Here is a 16,174-nt window from a genome sequence, read left to right as displayed (position 1 = left end):
TTTTCCTGTGTTTTTAAGTTTTAAAAAGTAAAAATCTCTCCTATGTGATGGCATGTTGTGTACATCTTAGAATGCATATATGTTATACTTGAAGGCACTGTACAGGAGTATATATTGTACAAGTGCTATAAGCCAAGTTTCCCAGAAGAAGAGGAGCTAAGTTGTCTAATGTAGAGCTGGATTGGTCAGATGCAACAGGGCAGTGTTTTGTGGTGCTACTTTGTCGAGTAAAGCAGCAGCAGCAGAGCTGGATTTGTCAGATGCATAGGGCTAATCTGGTTGCATGCACAGTTTAGTAATGTCACCAGTGATTTTAAGATGATCTGGCTGCACGGACTGGGTACAGTATAAATTCAATGCTATGATCTTGGGATATCTGTGCTATATTGTGATTATATATCACATATACAGTTTTACATGTTCTGAAATGAAACCATCATACCGAGGATTATTTGACAACGTATATTTTTTTTTATTTATGTTGCGAATAAAACAGATATGTAAAAGTGTTTCCACAGCATAATTAATAACAAATAAGTGAATTTTTCAATACTTTTTTTTTTAAACAAACAGAACATTTAAAAATAAGATTAAAATTAAAAATTTATTTTTTGAGAGTCGTTTCGTTGCAATAATTTAGCACATTGGGGCTGGTCATCAGTGCTAGTTGTACACTGACCATTACAGTTTAGATCTTTGATCGGCAACTTGCAGCTGTCCAACAGTGGTGGCACTACAACCCTCAGCATGCCCTGACAGCATTCCTCCACTGCTAAAGAGCCACAGGTTGTAGATCACGGTTGGGAGATACATAAATACAGTATTAAAAACTCAAGTGCGCCATCTGTCAATGATCCTATATATAAAATATATATTTTTGCAGCCAGTACACTGCATTTTTTTGTATTTTTAATGGCAAGATATAGCAAAAAGAAATGTATAAAGCTTAACAACTAACATGAGATTCACATTCCACTGGGTCCATAGAGGTTTTGCAAAAGAGGGAAGCAGAGGCCTTATTTACAGCTCCAGACAATACATTTAGCAGCGAGTAGCAGCTACATAACGTTATTCAAGATTAAAATTTCTGAGATTTAAAAAAGAAAAAGAAAATAGAAATGAATACAGTAAATAATATAAATCCAATGTAATGTGTGACTTTTGCATAGCATTTCCCTGCATATCCAGCATTGACCACAGCAAGGCCATAGCTCTGGACCCCCATAAAGTCATTGTGCGTTTGCTTTTCTATGGCACACAGGTTCAATGTTACAAGTATGTGGCAACAGACCCTTATGATGGGCACACTCAGGAACTGAATATATATTGCATAAGTCTCAGGGGTCTTATATGAAATGGTACCTGAAGAATATACAGCTTGGGGCGCTCTTTAAGGCAGCAGGGGTAGAGGTGACATCTCTACAGTAACAGATACAGCAAATATTGATTGTTAATAAGGCACAAGAAAAGGTATAAGGTGCACACAGTATATACCCTGTTCAGACATACAAACCCAGTATGGCCCAGGTCATGTTATCCTTAATGGGCCCAAAGGCTTCTAAGCGCACTGCTGTAACACATAGAAAAAGTTACCCCACAATATAAACTTTTGGCCGCATCCACAGCATTCATGATGATGACAAAATAGTATAAAAATATGGACAAAAATAGAAATCTATGGTGAAAATGAAAAGTTGTAGGGCTCTAGATTGTGCTAGCACCACATTGCATCCTAGCTGTTTTGGTTATTGCGACCACAATGGAAGGTCTGGGAGGTTGGAATCCAGGTATGTCAGATATAAAAATTGGGAAGGGGGTCAAGGGTGGTATCCAAGTCCTAGGGAGTGTCTATTTCACTCTTGGTTAAGGTCCATCCTGCATGGAAGAAGTGTGGATAAAAGTTTCTTAGAGAAGGGGTCTTTTTTCTGCAGCAGGACACTATGCACAGTTGCCCATGACTTTGACCAGAGAGCTCTCTGGAAGTTGTCTGAAGATGCCCCTGAGGGTCTCCAGCTCTCTGCTCAGCTGTTCCACCCTCTTCCTCAACTTGTCATTCTCAGTGGACAATTCAAGGACTTTCTGTTGGGTTTCAGCATTGCGCATCTTTGCCTTGTCTCTGCTCTTCCTTACTGCAATGTTATTCCTCTCCCTCCTCACCCTGTACTCATTGCTGTTCTTGTCCACCCACTTCTTGGACTTGCCTCGGGTCTCTGAAGAAGATGAAGAAGTGGAAGACGCTGAAGACATCCCCTTGGATGAAGTAGCTTGCAGGTGATGATGGTGGTGATGGGGGTGGTGGTGAGGACTCGGCACAGGGGTCGGTGGTGGAGTTGGGTGACCAGGTTGCAGATGCATAGAGGTCTGTGCACAGTGGGCTACCTGGTACTGCAGATGGGATGGGTGCTGGGGTGCATGATGAGGGTAGAGGGCAGCCAAAGATGCCCTGTTGGCTTCTTCCTCCTCCCTGGGCTCCTGTTTGATAACCAGAGGTCTTAAGCCAGCACTGTCCAGCTTACTGTCCATATAGTTTGCCATGCAGCCATACATTTGGGGGTGAGCAGCTCCAAGTCCCTGCTGATAGTCAATGACCCCCTTGGTTCTGTCTTGCTTGCTGCTATGGAAGAGGTCAGCCAAGAACTCGTCGTTGAAGGCTGCAGGGTCAATGTAGGCGCTGATGTCTATGGAGTTCTCGTTCTCACACAGCTCGTTGAGGTCTCCGGTGGCTTGGGGCTCCCTGTAGGGGTATGCACCGTGATGAGGATGGGGCTGGGCACTCATGGATGGCCGGGATTCGACCTCGTAGAAGTTGGCTAGCTCCATGGAACTCCTATAGCCAGCCAAGCATGGTGACGAGCTCTGGGAATCCAGGGTGAGCTCAGGAAGCCACTTGCTGTCTTTCACCCTGTGCTCCTTCCTGCTGCTGTCTAATGACTGACTGCACTGGGTGCTCACTGCTCTCTATATATATATATGTACTGTGAGCAGGAGTGACATCTGCTGGACAACTGTGGCAGCTCAGTCAGCACTGACCCTATATGAGAGCTGCAGCTACACACTTACATGAAGAGCCCAGACAGGCTTCTCCTGCTACAACATGACAGCTGTCTGATATTCTGCCAATCCCTTCCCTGTAATCTGTATGTCCTGGAGCAGCCACCCCACATCTGCACCTCACCCCACTGTCTATATCCTAAATAGTAGAAGGTCAAAAACTATTGAACTGCTTGTAAACACAACACTAACAAATGTATTCACATGTACAGTATATGCACTATCCTTGCACAGCCATATCTTTTAAAAAAGACAAAACATATACATGAAACCTTCATAGAAAATGGAATAGAAACCCTTGCATAAAAAAACGCACGAAAACCGCACCTTCTCTTGTAAGGTGCGTGATCTCCGAGGTCTCTCACAAGGGACTTGCATTTGCTCTGACAGCCCTTGGGGTGTATACAGTGTCCGTCTGTATGGAGAGTGTCGTGTCTAGCATTGCTCACACGTATTCTGCCATGTGTAGTCACACTTACCACACGTGCATTGTTCCACACTCAGGTATTAGTTCTCTGCTGTATAAATCAATAGCAGCTCACCAATCTCCCGCTCCTCACGCGTCTCTGCTCCTTCCCGCTCCCGGCTCCTCTTCAGATTAACCCTCGCTCCCCCGGATTGTTGGAAGACCTGTCTCTCCGTACAGATGAGGAGTGGGTAACAACCAAATTAGAAGGAAGTTCTGTTTCAGTCCTTATAAGAACCCAAAGTGCGGTTTTAGAGCGTTTCTTCTGCATGTATATGTATATAACCGCTGTGATGCTGAAGTTCACATGATGTCCATCTGATTGCAAAGACCTGAAATGTTTCTGACCCAAAACAAGAAGAAAATCAATGTATTTAAAACCTGTTTCAGATCAGTTCAGAAAACCCGCAGCAGAACTGCATGGTGTGATGATCCCCTAATAGCCTACATCAGGATATATGTTTAGGAATTGGTAGAATCATAGGTTTGTGCCAGAATGAAGCATATATACATGAACAGAGGGATGTGCACCATTCTGCGGCAGCTTTCCTGCTCAGATGATATACACACACCCATAAGTAACTAGCTGCCATATACACAAAGCCGCAGAAACTATGTTCATTTAGGGCCACATGTATCATCCGGCGAATGGATGGTTTTCGGCGGAAAGTGCCGATTTGCGTCTTTTTTTAAGCAAAAATGGCGGATTTGCGAATAAAATATTCGCAAATCGGCACTTTCCGCCGAGTACGCCAGGGGGCGGAGAGTGGGCGGAACGGAGGGCGCGGACTCAGAGTCCGCGCCATTTATTATCCGTTCCGCCAAAATGTACGCCGAAAACCTACTCCAGTCCTCAGCTGGCGTAGGTTTTCGGCGGTGCGCAACGGCGCGCACGGGATTTATGTAGAGGCAGTCCGCCTCTACATAAATCTCCGTAGCGCCAGAGCTGCGGGGGCATTTTTACGTCCAGCGTAAAAAACGCCGGACTTAATAAATGCCTCCCTTAGTGTTTAGGAGTAAGTTCACACCTTCATGCTTGTAATTGTAACTATTGAATACAAATGCAGGAATGGATTTGAATAGAGAAGTCTCAGGGGGGCATGTACTACTGATCTGTGCCCCAGGTGGCATAGCAGGAAGGGAGGCATGGCCTACAGGCAGAACTTATTACTATTTACAGCCGCACGTGGGCACAAATTGTAGGTAAAATCTATGATAGCTCAGAGTTGGTGCAGAGTTTTGCGGCTGATGTACGGCAGCCTCAGATTTTTTTTTAAAATGTATGTGTACGAAATGCAGTTATTAATAAATGTCTCTCCCCCCCCCCTCCCCCCCCCCCCCCGGATTTCCTGTATCTGTGTCCCCCATTTATGACTGGTTCTTGGCTTTGTACTCAATAATTGCAATTAAAAACATTCCTATAGTTGTTTTTTAGCAGCTTACTGAATGGGAGTTGGATGAGGTGTACATGTATGATGGCTGCTCCAGGAGACCCATATACCATTTGGGATTATTACACTGCCCCCCAGTAACCCTTCAGCCATAGGGCTTTTTCTCTGCACTGGCTCCTCTTTGCCCTCTGCCAGTATAGCTGCACTTTGCACCAGCAGGGTTGAAAAGCTGTGAAACCCAGCACAATGTTATATGAGGATGGCGCTTCAATCGTATTAGGAATTTAGAGATTTCTGGACTCCATTGTATTATGCTGGACCCAGACTGCAGTGTTTTTGGTTGGAAGCCAATAGAAATGACTCTGCTTTTATAATAGCTGACATTTCACTCTTTCTTTCCATATCTACATCCTTCTGCAGTTTTCTATTCCCCTTTAACCAAGTAATGAGAGGCACAGGGTCAGACTACTTGCTGCAGGATCATTTTAGTGACCTTAGTAATGGTCCTTTTAAGGTTATGTTCACACAGCGTATGAATCCGTCCGTAGTGCGAACCGCAAATATACGCACATAGTTTTGAGGTTGATGCGTTTGCTTGAAAGTATACGATATACGCCTGCACAGTGCACACTACGTATGAGCTTACGGCCGGATCGTATACGGCGCCGTGAAAAATGAACAAGACCATTGTTTGAGGACGGAAATGTTGAAACTCACGGCCGTGGATTTCCATGCGGTCCCGTATGAAGTACTTATTTCAGGCAAATTGAACTTGATTTTTCGATCCAAAAGGTTCTGTGTGGTTTACGGGGCTGGGCGAAGATTTCCAAGTAAATGACCTGCCTCAGATCGCTTCGAAACAAGCTAGGGAAGCATAACTGTACTACGGGTGTATGTTCGCGGTTCGTACGCATCCGGCCGCATGTCTATTTTTCCCACGCCCGTAGTTTCAGCCGCACATGTACGGCGGTGTACGATCTACGGACATACTCATACGCAGTGTGAACATAGCCTCAGGGTGCGTTTACACAGACAGATTTATCTGACAGATTTTTTAAGCCAAAGCCAGGAATGGATTTAAAAAGAGTAGATATCTCAGTCTTTATTACCTGTTCTCTGTTTATATTCTGTTCCTGGCTTTGGCTTCAAAGATCTGTCAGATAAATCTCTCTGTTTAAACACACCATAACGGAGCGATATTCCGCTTGTTTAATGATTTTGAAGCAACAATTTGGTTTTTATAACGATCAGCGTTTAGACGAATAAATTGTTAGAAAAATCGTTATTGCGATCATTTTTAAGATCGCTTAAGTCCATCTCGCACATAGGGTGAATCTTTAAAAGACTTTTTACACTAAGCGATCTGTGAATTTTTAGAGAACGACCAACAACGATTTGAGAACATGTTGAAAGATCACAATGAACGATTTCTCGCTCGTCGCTTGATCGTTCGCTGTGTTTACACAAGCCAATTATCGCTCAAATGCGACTGTTATTGCAAAAATTTGAACAATAATCGAACACAGATATATATTGCAGATCCTTCACACATGGTCCTGATCAGCAATTTCTAGTTTTCTGCAGAGGACAATACTAATCTCCCCTGTCACTGCCTATAGGGAAGGGACCAGTGCCCACCAGTAGCAGTGATTAGGTAGGGTCACTGCCCTCCTCTGTAGCTATCGATATTGATGGCAAAAAATTAGCTACGTCCTGTAAATATATGGATTCTTATCATATGAACAATTAGTTCTGACACATAACTATCAGTCTGGTGTGAGTGTATCCAATACCTATCTATATACCTTTCTTCCACTATAGCATATTGCTAGAGTTGTGCTTTACACATCTAAACAATATGTCATCATTGCTTTTGGTGCGGAAAACTCCTGATAAATAGTTCATCAGTATGTTTTCCTGCAAAAAAACCCTTTAAGTGTGAGCCTTCATTAGCATATAAGCCAGAAAAAGGCTTCTATATAGATGTCGATAGAGGCATAACAATGTCCGTCACATATAGGCTATGATCACATCTGTTTATTGCACATGTGATGATGTGTTTGTTGTCCGCACATTATTATTTTTTTTTTTCTGGAACTCCACTGGATGGTATAGAGTAGTCTACAATGCTATTCCATCCTCTTTTACTGCAGTACAGTGATGTATAGTGGTCAGACAGGGGCAGCAGGAGATTTTATTTGTATAATTTTATTTATAAAGAGAACAGAGAAATTTAGTGTCAGGAAAGCGAAACAAAGGCAAAAAGAACCCAAAAAATCTTGCCTATGTTCACACACAGTATTGTTGCTCAGGATTTTGAAACCAAAACCAGGAGTTGATTAAAAACACAGAAAGGCTATGTTTTTACACAGTTTAAATTGAGTGGATGGCCGCCATTTAATGGCAAATAATTGCTGTAATAATGGCGGCCATCCACTCAATTTCAACAGTGTGTGATTACGGCCTTTCTGTGTTTTCAATCCACTCCTGGTTTTGGTTGCAAGACTGACTGAAATATACGTAGTGTGAACGCAGCCTTTGTTTGCAAAAATACTGTGCAAAGCGCTCTGCCTCAGAGACTGCAGAATGGAATTTGCTACTTTGTGCAGCTTTCCAGAATATGCTGAAAATGATACAATAAAACAGGACCAGTAAAGACCCTTTGTCATCTTTACATTAGAGACGTTTCTATTACGTATGGTGCCGTGTCTTCAGCCCCTCTGCTAGTCGTGTGCAGTTACACAACAGTTACACCTTCTTGCGAAAGTGATGTTCTAATCTTTCCATGGTTTTACCGCAGATGGGTAGGAGAGGAAGCACTGGTTGGATGAGGGGTGTAAATAGTATTTTCTCTATCTTGGAGCCATAAGAACAGGATATGAAAAAAAAAAAGATGTGTCATTTGTGTAAAGTGAGAAATCACATTTCAGAGGAAGCCATGTTGTGCGACCAAGCTATGCTTTGTTCACTGGTTTATTCAGATCCTCTGACCGCACCGAAATGATGTAGAAAGTCCGTCCTCCTCTGTAATAGGTAGACTCGTATGGACAAGCCGACAGAGAGGACACAAGATTTCATCTATTGGGGAAGAAAACTTTAAAAACATTTCTAGTTTTGACTAAACTAAATGTAAAGAAGATGGTGGGCTGCTGTCACACGCCGCAGTTTCTGAGCCACAACTAAGAGGATTCAAAAGAATTAGGAGTAATAAGGAAGGACATATTCTTCTACTTCCTGATGGATCGACTTCAATCTTTGACTCAAAAACTGAAGTGGCAGTCTTTTTTTAAAGGGGTTATCCAGCACTAAAAAAACATGGCCACTTTCCCCCTACTGTTGTCTCCAGATTGGGTGGGGTTTTGAAACTCAGTTCCATTGAAGTAAATGGAGCTTAATTACAAACCGCACCTGAACTGGAGACAACAGTAGGGGGAAAAGTGGCCATGTTTTTGTAGCGCTGGATAACCCCTTTAAAGTAAAAACGCCAATAAGAACACCATTAGGGATGGTCCGAACCGAGTTTGGTTCGGGTTCGTACGAACCCGAACTCTCGGCAATGATTCCCGCTGTCTGCCCTCTCCGTGGAGAGGGTGGATACAGCGGAAGGACCGCCTGGAAAACTGGGGTACAGCCATAGCCATAGGCTGTATCCCAGTTTTTCAGGCGGTCCTCCCGCTGTATCCATCCGCTGCACGGAGCGGTCAGACAGCGGGAATCTGATGCCGAGCGTTCGGGTTCATACAAACCTGAACCTCGGCAGTTTCGGACCATCCCTAAACACCATGGTGTTTGTTTTTTTTGCAAAATCGTCAGCTGCCAAATGTTAGCTGGAAGTCAACGGAAGTTTATAATTTGCCTTGCACACATGGCGTTTTTCTGCAGCTCTGAGGCTTTGATGTTGTTCTTTTCAGCAAACTGTGGTGTTTTTCTCCCATAGATTTTAATGTAAAACGCTACCCAGCCTATGCATACGGTGCTTTTTACTCGTGCTTTTCAGCGAGAAAAATGCCACAGTCTTGTGGGGTCCCCCTGTGGGCCAGACTGTGGTCCAGGGGGTGAGGAGAGGGGCGGGGCAAGGTTAACTTACCTTTCTTGCAATCAGCAGCTGAGCAGGGACACTGTTGCAGCACTGATTTGCTGGCCTGATATTTGAATAGCCAGAGCCCGGCACACTTGTAGCTCAGTGTGCCAGGCTCTGGTGAAGAAACAAGACGTCTGTGTTGCGTACAAATAGGGCCCCCCGTCTGCACCAGAACTGCACCTATTCCAGGAAGGAAGGGGGACAATTTACCCCCTTCCTTGCTGGGATGGCTACACTGTAAGATCAATGTGGCCCCAATAGTATTAAGTGACAATAGCATGCATCCTCACTTAACCCACTGGGGGCCCCATTATTCAGTCTGGCACACAAAGTGTTAAGTGTGGATGCCATGCATAATGATGTAATGATGGATGTTCTGATCCTTGATTTCCCCCCCCCCCCTTTTGTTTATCAGATATCAGTATCCAGAGGATTGCATCGGATTCAGTGGACTACATTGATGACCACCGTTGTTGTTTTTTTTTTTATAAAATGGTCAATGAGGGGTGTTTTTTTCTTTTTTTTATAAAATACTTTTCTCCATCGTGTTGTGCAATTTTTTTTATTTTTTTTTATTACAAGCTTAGTAGTGGAAGCTGTATGATAGAAGTGGGGGTCTAGTGATAGCTGGTATAAAATGGCTAATACTAATCCCTCCATTATTACCCTAGTACACACCACACCAGGGGTACTGGGAAGAGCTGGGTACAGGTAGTTCTGAAAAGTCAAAATTAGTGCTACTGGACTGGGCGGTAGCAGGCTGGTATTACAGTATTATACTATGTGCAGACATCGTAAGAGACCAGCCGTTCCGTGACGGATGCTATTCAATGTGTATACGCTCCGGCCGGGATCCCATAGGCAGTAATGGAACGTTTATTGCCGTATAAATCACGGCCGTTGTATGCGAACATAGCCTTAGGCTGGGGAGGGCCAAAAGAAAAATGTCCCTTCCCACCCTGGTACTACTAAGCTTCTGCTGTTTGGCTTTTAAACCTGGCTAGTTATGAAAATGAGATGAACCCTATGCGTTTCTTCCTAAATTATTAATTTATTAAAAAAAAAAAAAACACACATAGGGTTCCCCTCATGCTCTTGTGGGAAAAGGGAAGGATACCAATATTAAAAGACAGCTGTTAATTTAGAGATTACCTTGCTTTTTAAAGGTCCCCATACATTTTTTTTTATAACTTTCTGACAAACAATTCAGTCATCAGTTATCTCCCCTGCCTGCCACTCGTCCCCCCCCCCCCACACACACACACATGTGGGAACAATTTGCACAATTGAGCGTTTATGTACTCTATGGGGAGGGGAGGAGTAACCAACGGTGAGAGAGTTCTTCCTGTGACTTATCTCTCCCAAAACAAAGGGGTCAGACGTGGATTTTTCCAGGTGTATGGAGACCTTTAAAAGTAATAATATATAAGCCAGAGCCGTTTCTCTGGAGCCATGCAGCTCACACAGACACAACAGGGAGAGCAACGCATTGCAGCACAGCCGTCTTCCTGCTGGTTCTCCTGATTGGTTGTGGTGTGAATACTCAGACCCCGAGGGATCAAATCTTTTGACATGACTGTGTGTCAAAAGTCTTTTTCTAATTACAGGCACTCTTTGATTATCATACAGCAGGCTTCTGGTGCTGAATTCTGGGTATAAAGCAAATAATGTCAAATAAGCATCCCCATAACTGCAAATGTAGAAAAAAAGCATCCAAAAGTGATAGATCAGATCAGGGTCAAGTCTTTACATCCATAGACAACTTTAGGCTATGTTCACACAATGTAAAACTACGGCCGCAACAGTTCTACTCGCCGCAGAACTACAGCTATAGTTTTGCATTGTGGAACAATTCCTTATGTGCAGTGGGATCCCGGCCAGAGCATACATACATAGTATACGCTCCGGCCGGGAGCCCATACGGCGCTGGAAATAAACTGACAGGTCAGTTTTCTGTGGCCGGAATTCAGTGAATGTCAGTTCACACAGTAAAGCGAGCGGCTCCGGCCGGCTGTGTGCTATGGTAAGCTCTGATGCGGGTGCACGCTGATGCGCCCACATCAGAGCTCCGCGGCTGGAAAGATCATCCAACCGATACTTAAGTATCAGCCGAGATGATCCGGCCAGAGACCGGCCGTTCCGTGACCCGGCCGGGGTCACGGAACGGCCGGTCTCATACGTAATGTAAACATAGCCTTAATCACATGATTAAGAGGATTTTGTTACTGTGCGGGTAGAAATCTGGATTTTAATAATTAAGATTAGCATTTGTATTGGCTGGGGCTTTAACAGCACTTAAACCTATTAATGTTTTGTAGATTGGTATGGAGAGCCAAAGTACCCCCCTCTGGTCCTGCAGACACATGAAGGAGGGCGTCCTAATACAAACAAGACAACCCCAGGGGTGACCTAATGCTGGTTTGGAAAAGAATCTTCCTTATCTGCCCTCAAGTATTGCACTTGGCAAAATTTGATGTCAGAACTTGTATTACTATAAATCAATACCAAGCTCTCCCCATGTGCTGATGGCATATTGTGTAGGACAATTTATGTGCTTATCCATCATTTCCATCAGATGTAGGTCTTTTGACCCCTACAGCTAGCCATACTCATAGCAGCTCTCACAGTAGTCCCAGATGTTCTAGTTGCTGTCAGATCTGCTGTTGGGCACCAGTTGTGAGGTCCTTGCACCCATAAAGTTTTGACAGATGTCACTGGATATTGAACTAGACAGCACAGCTCTGCTTAATGCAACAAGGACCAAATACTCCTAGAATTATGCCCCTGAAGATTCATAGATAGATCTACACTCACCGGCCACTTTATTAGGTACACCATGCTAGTAACGGGTTGGACCCCCTTTTGCCTTCAGAACTGCCTCAATTCTTCGTGGCATAGATTCAACAAGGTGCTGGAAGCTTCCTCAGAGATTTTGGTCCATATTGACATAATGGCATCACACAGTTGCCGCAGATTTGTCGGCTGCACATCCATGTTGCCAATCTCCTGTTCCACCACATCCTAAAGATGCTCTATTGGATTGAGATCTGGTGACTGTGGAGGCCATTTGAGTACAGTGAACTCATTGTCATGTTCAAGAAACCAATCTGAGATGATTCTAGCTTTATGACATGGCGCATTATCCTGCTGAAAGTAGCCATCAGATGTTGGGTACATTGTGGTCATAAAGGGATGGACATGGTCAGCAACAATACTCAGGTAGGCTGTGGCATTGCAACGATACTCAATTGGTACCAAGGGGCCCAAAGAGTGCCAAGAAAATATTCCCCACACCATGACACCACCACCACCAGCCTGAACCGTTGATACAAGGCAGGATGGATCCATGCTTTCATGTTCTTGACGCCAAATTCTGACCCTACCATCCGAATGTCGCAGCAGAAATCGAGACTCATCAGACCAGGCAACGTTTTTCCAATCTTCTACTGTCCAATTTCGATGAGCTTGTGCAAATTGTAGCCTCAGTTTCCTGTTCTTAGCTGAAAGGAGTGGCACCCGGTGTGGTCTTCTGCTGCTGTAGCCCATCTGCCTCAAAGTTGGACGTACTGTGCGTTCAGAGATGCTCTTCTGCCTACCTTGGTTGTAACGGTTGGCTATTTGAGTCACTGTTGCCTTTCTATCAGCTTGAACCAGTCTGCCCATTCTCCTCTGACCTCTGGCATCAACAAGGCATTTCTGCCCACAGAACTGCCACTCACTGGATGTTTTTTCTTTTTCGGACCATTCTCTGTAAACCCTAGAGATGGTTGTGCGTGAAAATCCCAGTAGATCAGCAGTTTCTGAATTACTCAGACCAGCCCTTCTGGCACCAACAACCATGCCACGTTCAAAGGCACTCAAATCACCTTTCTTCCCTATACTGATGCTCGGTTTGAACTGCAGGACATTGTCTTGACCATGTCTACATGCCTAAATGCACTGAGTTGCCGCCATGTGATTGGCTGATTAGAAATTAAGTGGTAACGTGCAGTTGGACAGGTGTACCTAATAAAGTGGGCGGTGAGTGTATATTTATCTATTCTGATGTATACAAATCTAATTGGGTATACACACAGTTATTATATTAGCAATAGAGATGAGCGAATTTACAGTGTAGAAACACACACAAACACACAGCGGATCCACAGCAGATCCCTTGAGGGTCATTTTCAATGAGAATACATACTCGCAGGGGGATTGACATCCTGCTGCGAGTATGTAAGTGACAACCTCCTTAACCCCCCCCCACCGGCTGGAGCATACATTACCTGCTCCCCTCTCCGGCTTGCTTCGTGGGTTCCCGGCTGGACATCCCGCTCAGCCAATCAGTGCGCTTCCCCACTGCAGGACGTAGGACGTCCAGATGCCGGGAGCCCCCGAAGCAAGCCAGAGCATGGAGCCAGTAATGTATGTACCGTCCGGCAGGGGGTTAAGGGGGCTGTCACTTACATACTCGCAGTGGGATGTTGAAAATGACCGGCAAGGGATCCGTAGAGGATTTCACTGCAAATGTGTGAACAGGGCCATTGAATAAAATTGGTCTTATTTTCTGTCTGAAATTGCAGACAGAACAACAGATGTGTGAATGTAGCCTTAGTGAATTGCTTCACTTTACTAAACCTCTCCCAGAGTTGCATCCAGCTTTTCCAGGCACCAAGAGTGGAGATCAAAGCTGAGTGAAATTAACTGCTTTGCTTGCACTATAAAGTTGCTCATCTCCAATTAACACTGAAAGCGCAGAATATCCTTATAAGAATATGTTTCAATAAGAATACCCTGTACTTTCGGGCTAATATATATAAGTTTAAGGCAGCCTTTCTCTGTATCTGTAGGGACTAAAGGTGAGCACAACTCGAATCTGATCGATCGCTACTTGAATACCGGCGGCTGAAGAAGTGGGATGCATCCCTCGGGAGTCCAGGAAAACATGAAATGTATTTGTTCAGCTCTCAAAGAAGAAAGAGTGTAAACATCTTAAAAAGTCTGCTTTCACAGGGTTGCAAAACTTTACATGGGCTAATTGTTATCGGATAATTACTGACCTATTGGGAATAATGTGTTTCAAGTGAACATGGATGTAAACTGCCCTTAGAGCCATGTTTCCTCAATGTAATAGGCAGCACCTTAGCACTCCAACACTGTTCTCAAGTCTTTGTTACTTTTCTTTTCCCTAACAAAAACACAGCCCCCTGGGGTCCATACATACTGTACTATAATGGTATTCAAGTCTGTTTCAATGGGAGAGATAAGAGGGTCTAACCAAACTACTCTATGCCATGCTACTCCTGCCTTAAAGTGTCACTGTCGTGAATTTTTTTTTTGCAGAAATCAATAGTCCAGGCGATTTTAAGAAACGTTGTAATTGGGTTTATTATCCGAAAAATGCATTTTTATCATGAAAAAGCAGTTTGAAGCTCTCCCCCCTGTCTTCATTGTTCTCCTATGGAGAGAGCTAAAGAAAAGACCAAAACAGGACAACAAAGAGTTAATCTACAAATCCCTCACCCATTATCTGTTCTGACCATCACCAGTGACCTGTCTGGGCTCGGATTACAGCTGTCACCCAGCTCCGTGCCTGTAATCCTCTGTTATCTGCTTTCTGCTGCCGGCTAACTCCCTACTTCCTCCTCCCCCCTCCCCTCTCCCTAGAACAGACAGGGGACGTCTCCTGCAACAAGTCACAATTTTCAGATTTTTCAGAGTGGATGAAAAAGAGGAAGGAAGGGGGGACCTGGGAAAAGGCTTTTTACATGCAGATAATGGCAGATTTGGCTAATAAACCCAATTACAAAGTTTCTTCAAATCGCCTGGACTATTGATTTCTGCAAAAAAAAAAATACGACAGTGACTCTTTAAAGTAATGAGAATTATGTTGTTCCAAAATAAGAGTTTGATGGCATGAAGCAGAGGGCTCCAGACTAAGCTATGCCCCTTCCTGTCTATACTCTTATCTCCTTTCCTGATTAGCTCACGAGGGCTATGGGTCTGTTTCCCCACACCTCATTTAGCCAGGATCAAGTGAGTGGCTTATCTTGCACCAGTTACAGGTGTATTTGTCATACATAAGCCACCAGTAGCAAGGATATTACCACATACTCAGGGGGTCTTGTCTTGATCCTGCTTATCGGTGCCAGTACCAGTATAATTACAGCTGCCTTGGGTTTAAACCAGTTAGTAAACCATTACCTAAGCCTATAGGGGTTGATCCCTCCCCAGCTTCATATAGCATTCTGTAAAGATATCTAGCGTAGGGACAGTGCCTAGTATTCTAGATCTTATATATGTGAAGTTTGATTTATCCACCTATACAGTGCTATGTATTAAAACAAATTTTATGCTATTGCAACAGCACCTTATACATGAATATAATCAGATAATGTGGTGCAATACATATGATCTATTTGGGAGTAGAAGAATAGCTGGTCTCAAGCTTTCTGGTCAGTATTCCTGATTTCATCTTAGATATTTGATCTTCTCATCCATGCAGGGTCCTAATGATGCTGAATTAATGGAATTATATTGTATCCATATTTATTCTCTAATGAGTCATAACTATAGACTTGATGAGATGGTGTCAATGGCCTCATTTCATTTGAGGTTTGCAGTGTAAATATGAGTTTTATGAGCCAGTGTTGAGCGTATTCATGATAATCTCATATTTGCACTTGCCAAGTCTCCCTTATGCAGCCTGCACTGCCGGTTACCAGGAGACACCAGAATTATGTTTGTCCAGCAAGTGGCTGTGTTTCCTTGTACAGTGGGGAAAATAAGTATTTGATACACTGCCAATTTTGCAAGTTTTCCCACCTTGAAAGAATGGAGATATCTGTAATTTTTATCATAGGCATGCGTCACTTGTGACATACAGAATCTATTTTAAAAAAAAAATCACATTGTGTCATTTTTAATTACATAATTATTTGCATTTTATTGCATGATCGCCTTCCAAATAGCAAAAATTCTAGCTTTCACAGACTTGTTAGTTTTTTTTTTACTCTGCAATAATTACATGTTTTCATTGCACTTGTTTGAACTTGTTACCTGTATAAAAAACATTGGTCAACACAATCACACCCCAACCTCTCCACCAAGGCCAGGACCAAAGAGCTGTCTAAGGACACCAGGGAAAAAAATTTAGACCTGCACAAGGCTGGGATGGGTCAGAGGACAATAGGCAGGCAGCTT

At 43.7% G+C, this 16,174-nt stretch overlaps 1 protein-coding gene across 1 annotated transcript; it reads right to left on the bottom strand.

The window, feature by feature from the left end:
- Positions 1-448: 448 nt before the first annotated feature.
- On the bottom strand, positions 449-2,964 carry CEBPA (CCAAT enhancer binding protein alpha). The gene has a single exon (XM_069966172.1). The coding sequence runs from the start codon at positions 2,818-2,820 to the stop codon at positions 1,939-1,941; it is 882 nt and encodes a 293-aa protein (XP_069822273.1). The 5' UTR covers positions 2,821-2,964; the 3' UTR covers positions 449-1,938.
- Between the last annotated feature and the right edge of the window lie 13,210 nt (positions 2,965-16,174).

The sequence above is a fragment of the Dendropsophus ebraccatus genome, chromosome 4 (genome assembly GCF_027789765.1).
Source record: "Dendropsophus ebraccatus isolate aDenEbr1 chromosome 4, aDenEbr1.pat, whole genome shotgun sequence".
NCBI lineage: Eukaryota > Metazoa > Chordata > Amphibia > Anura > Hylidae > Dendropsophus > Dendropsophus ebraccatus.
The sequence above is the reverse complement of the archived record's forward strand: the minus strand, read 5'-3'. Positions and strand labels throughout refer to the sequence as shown.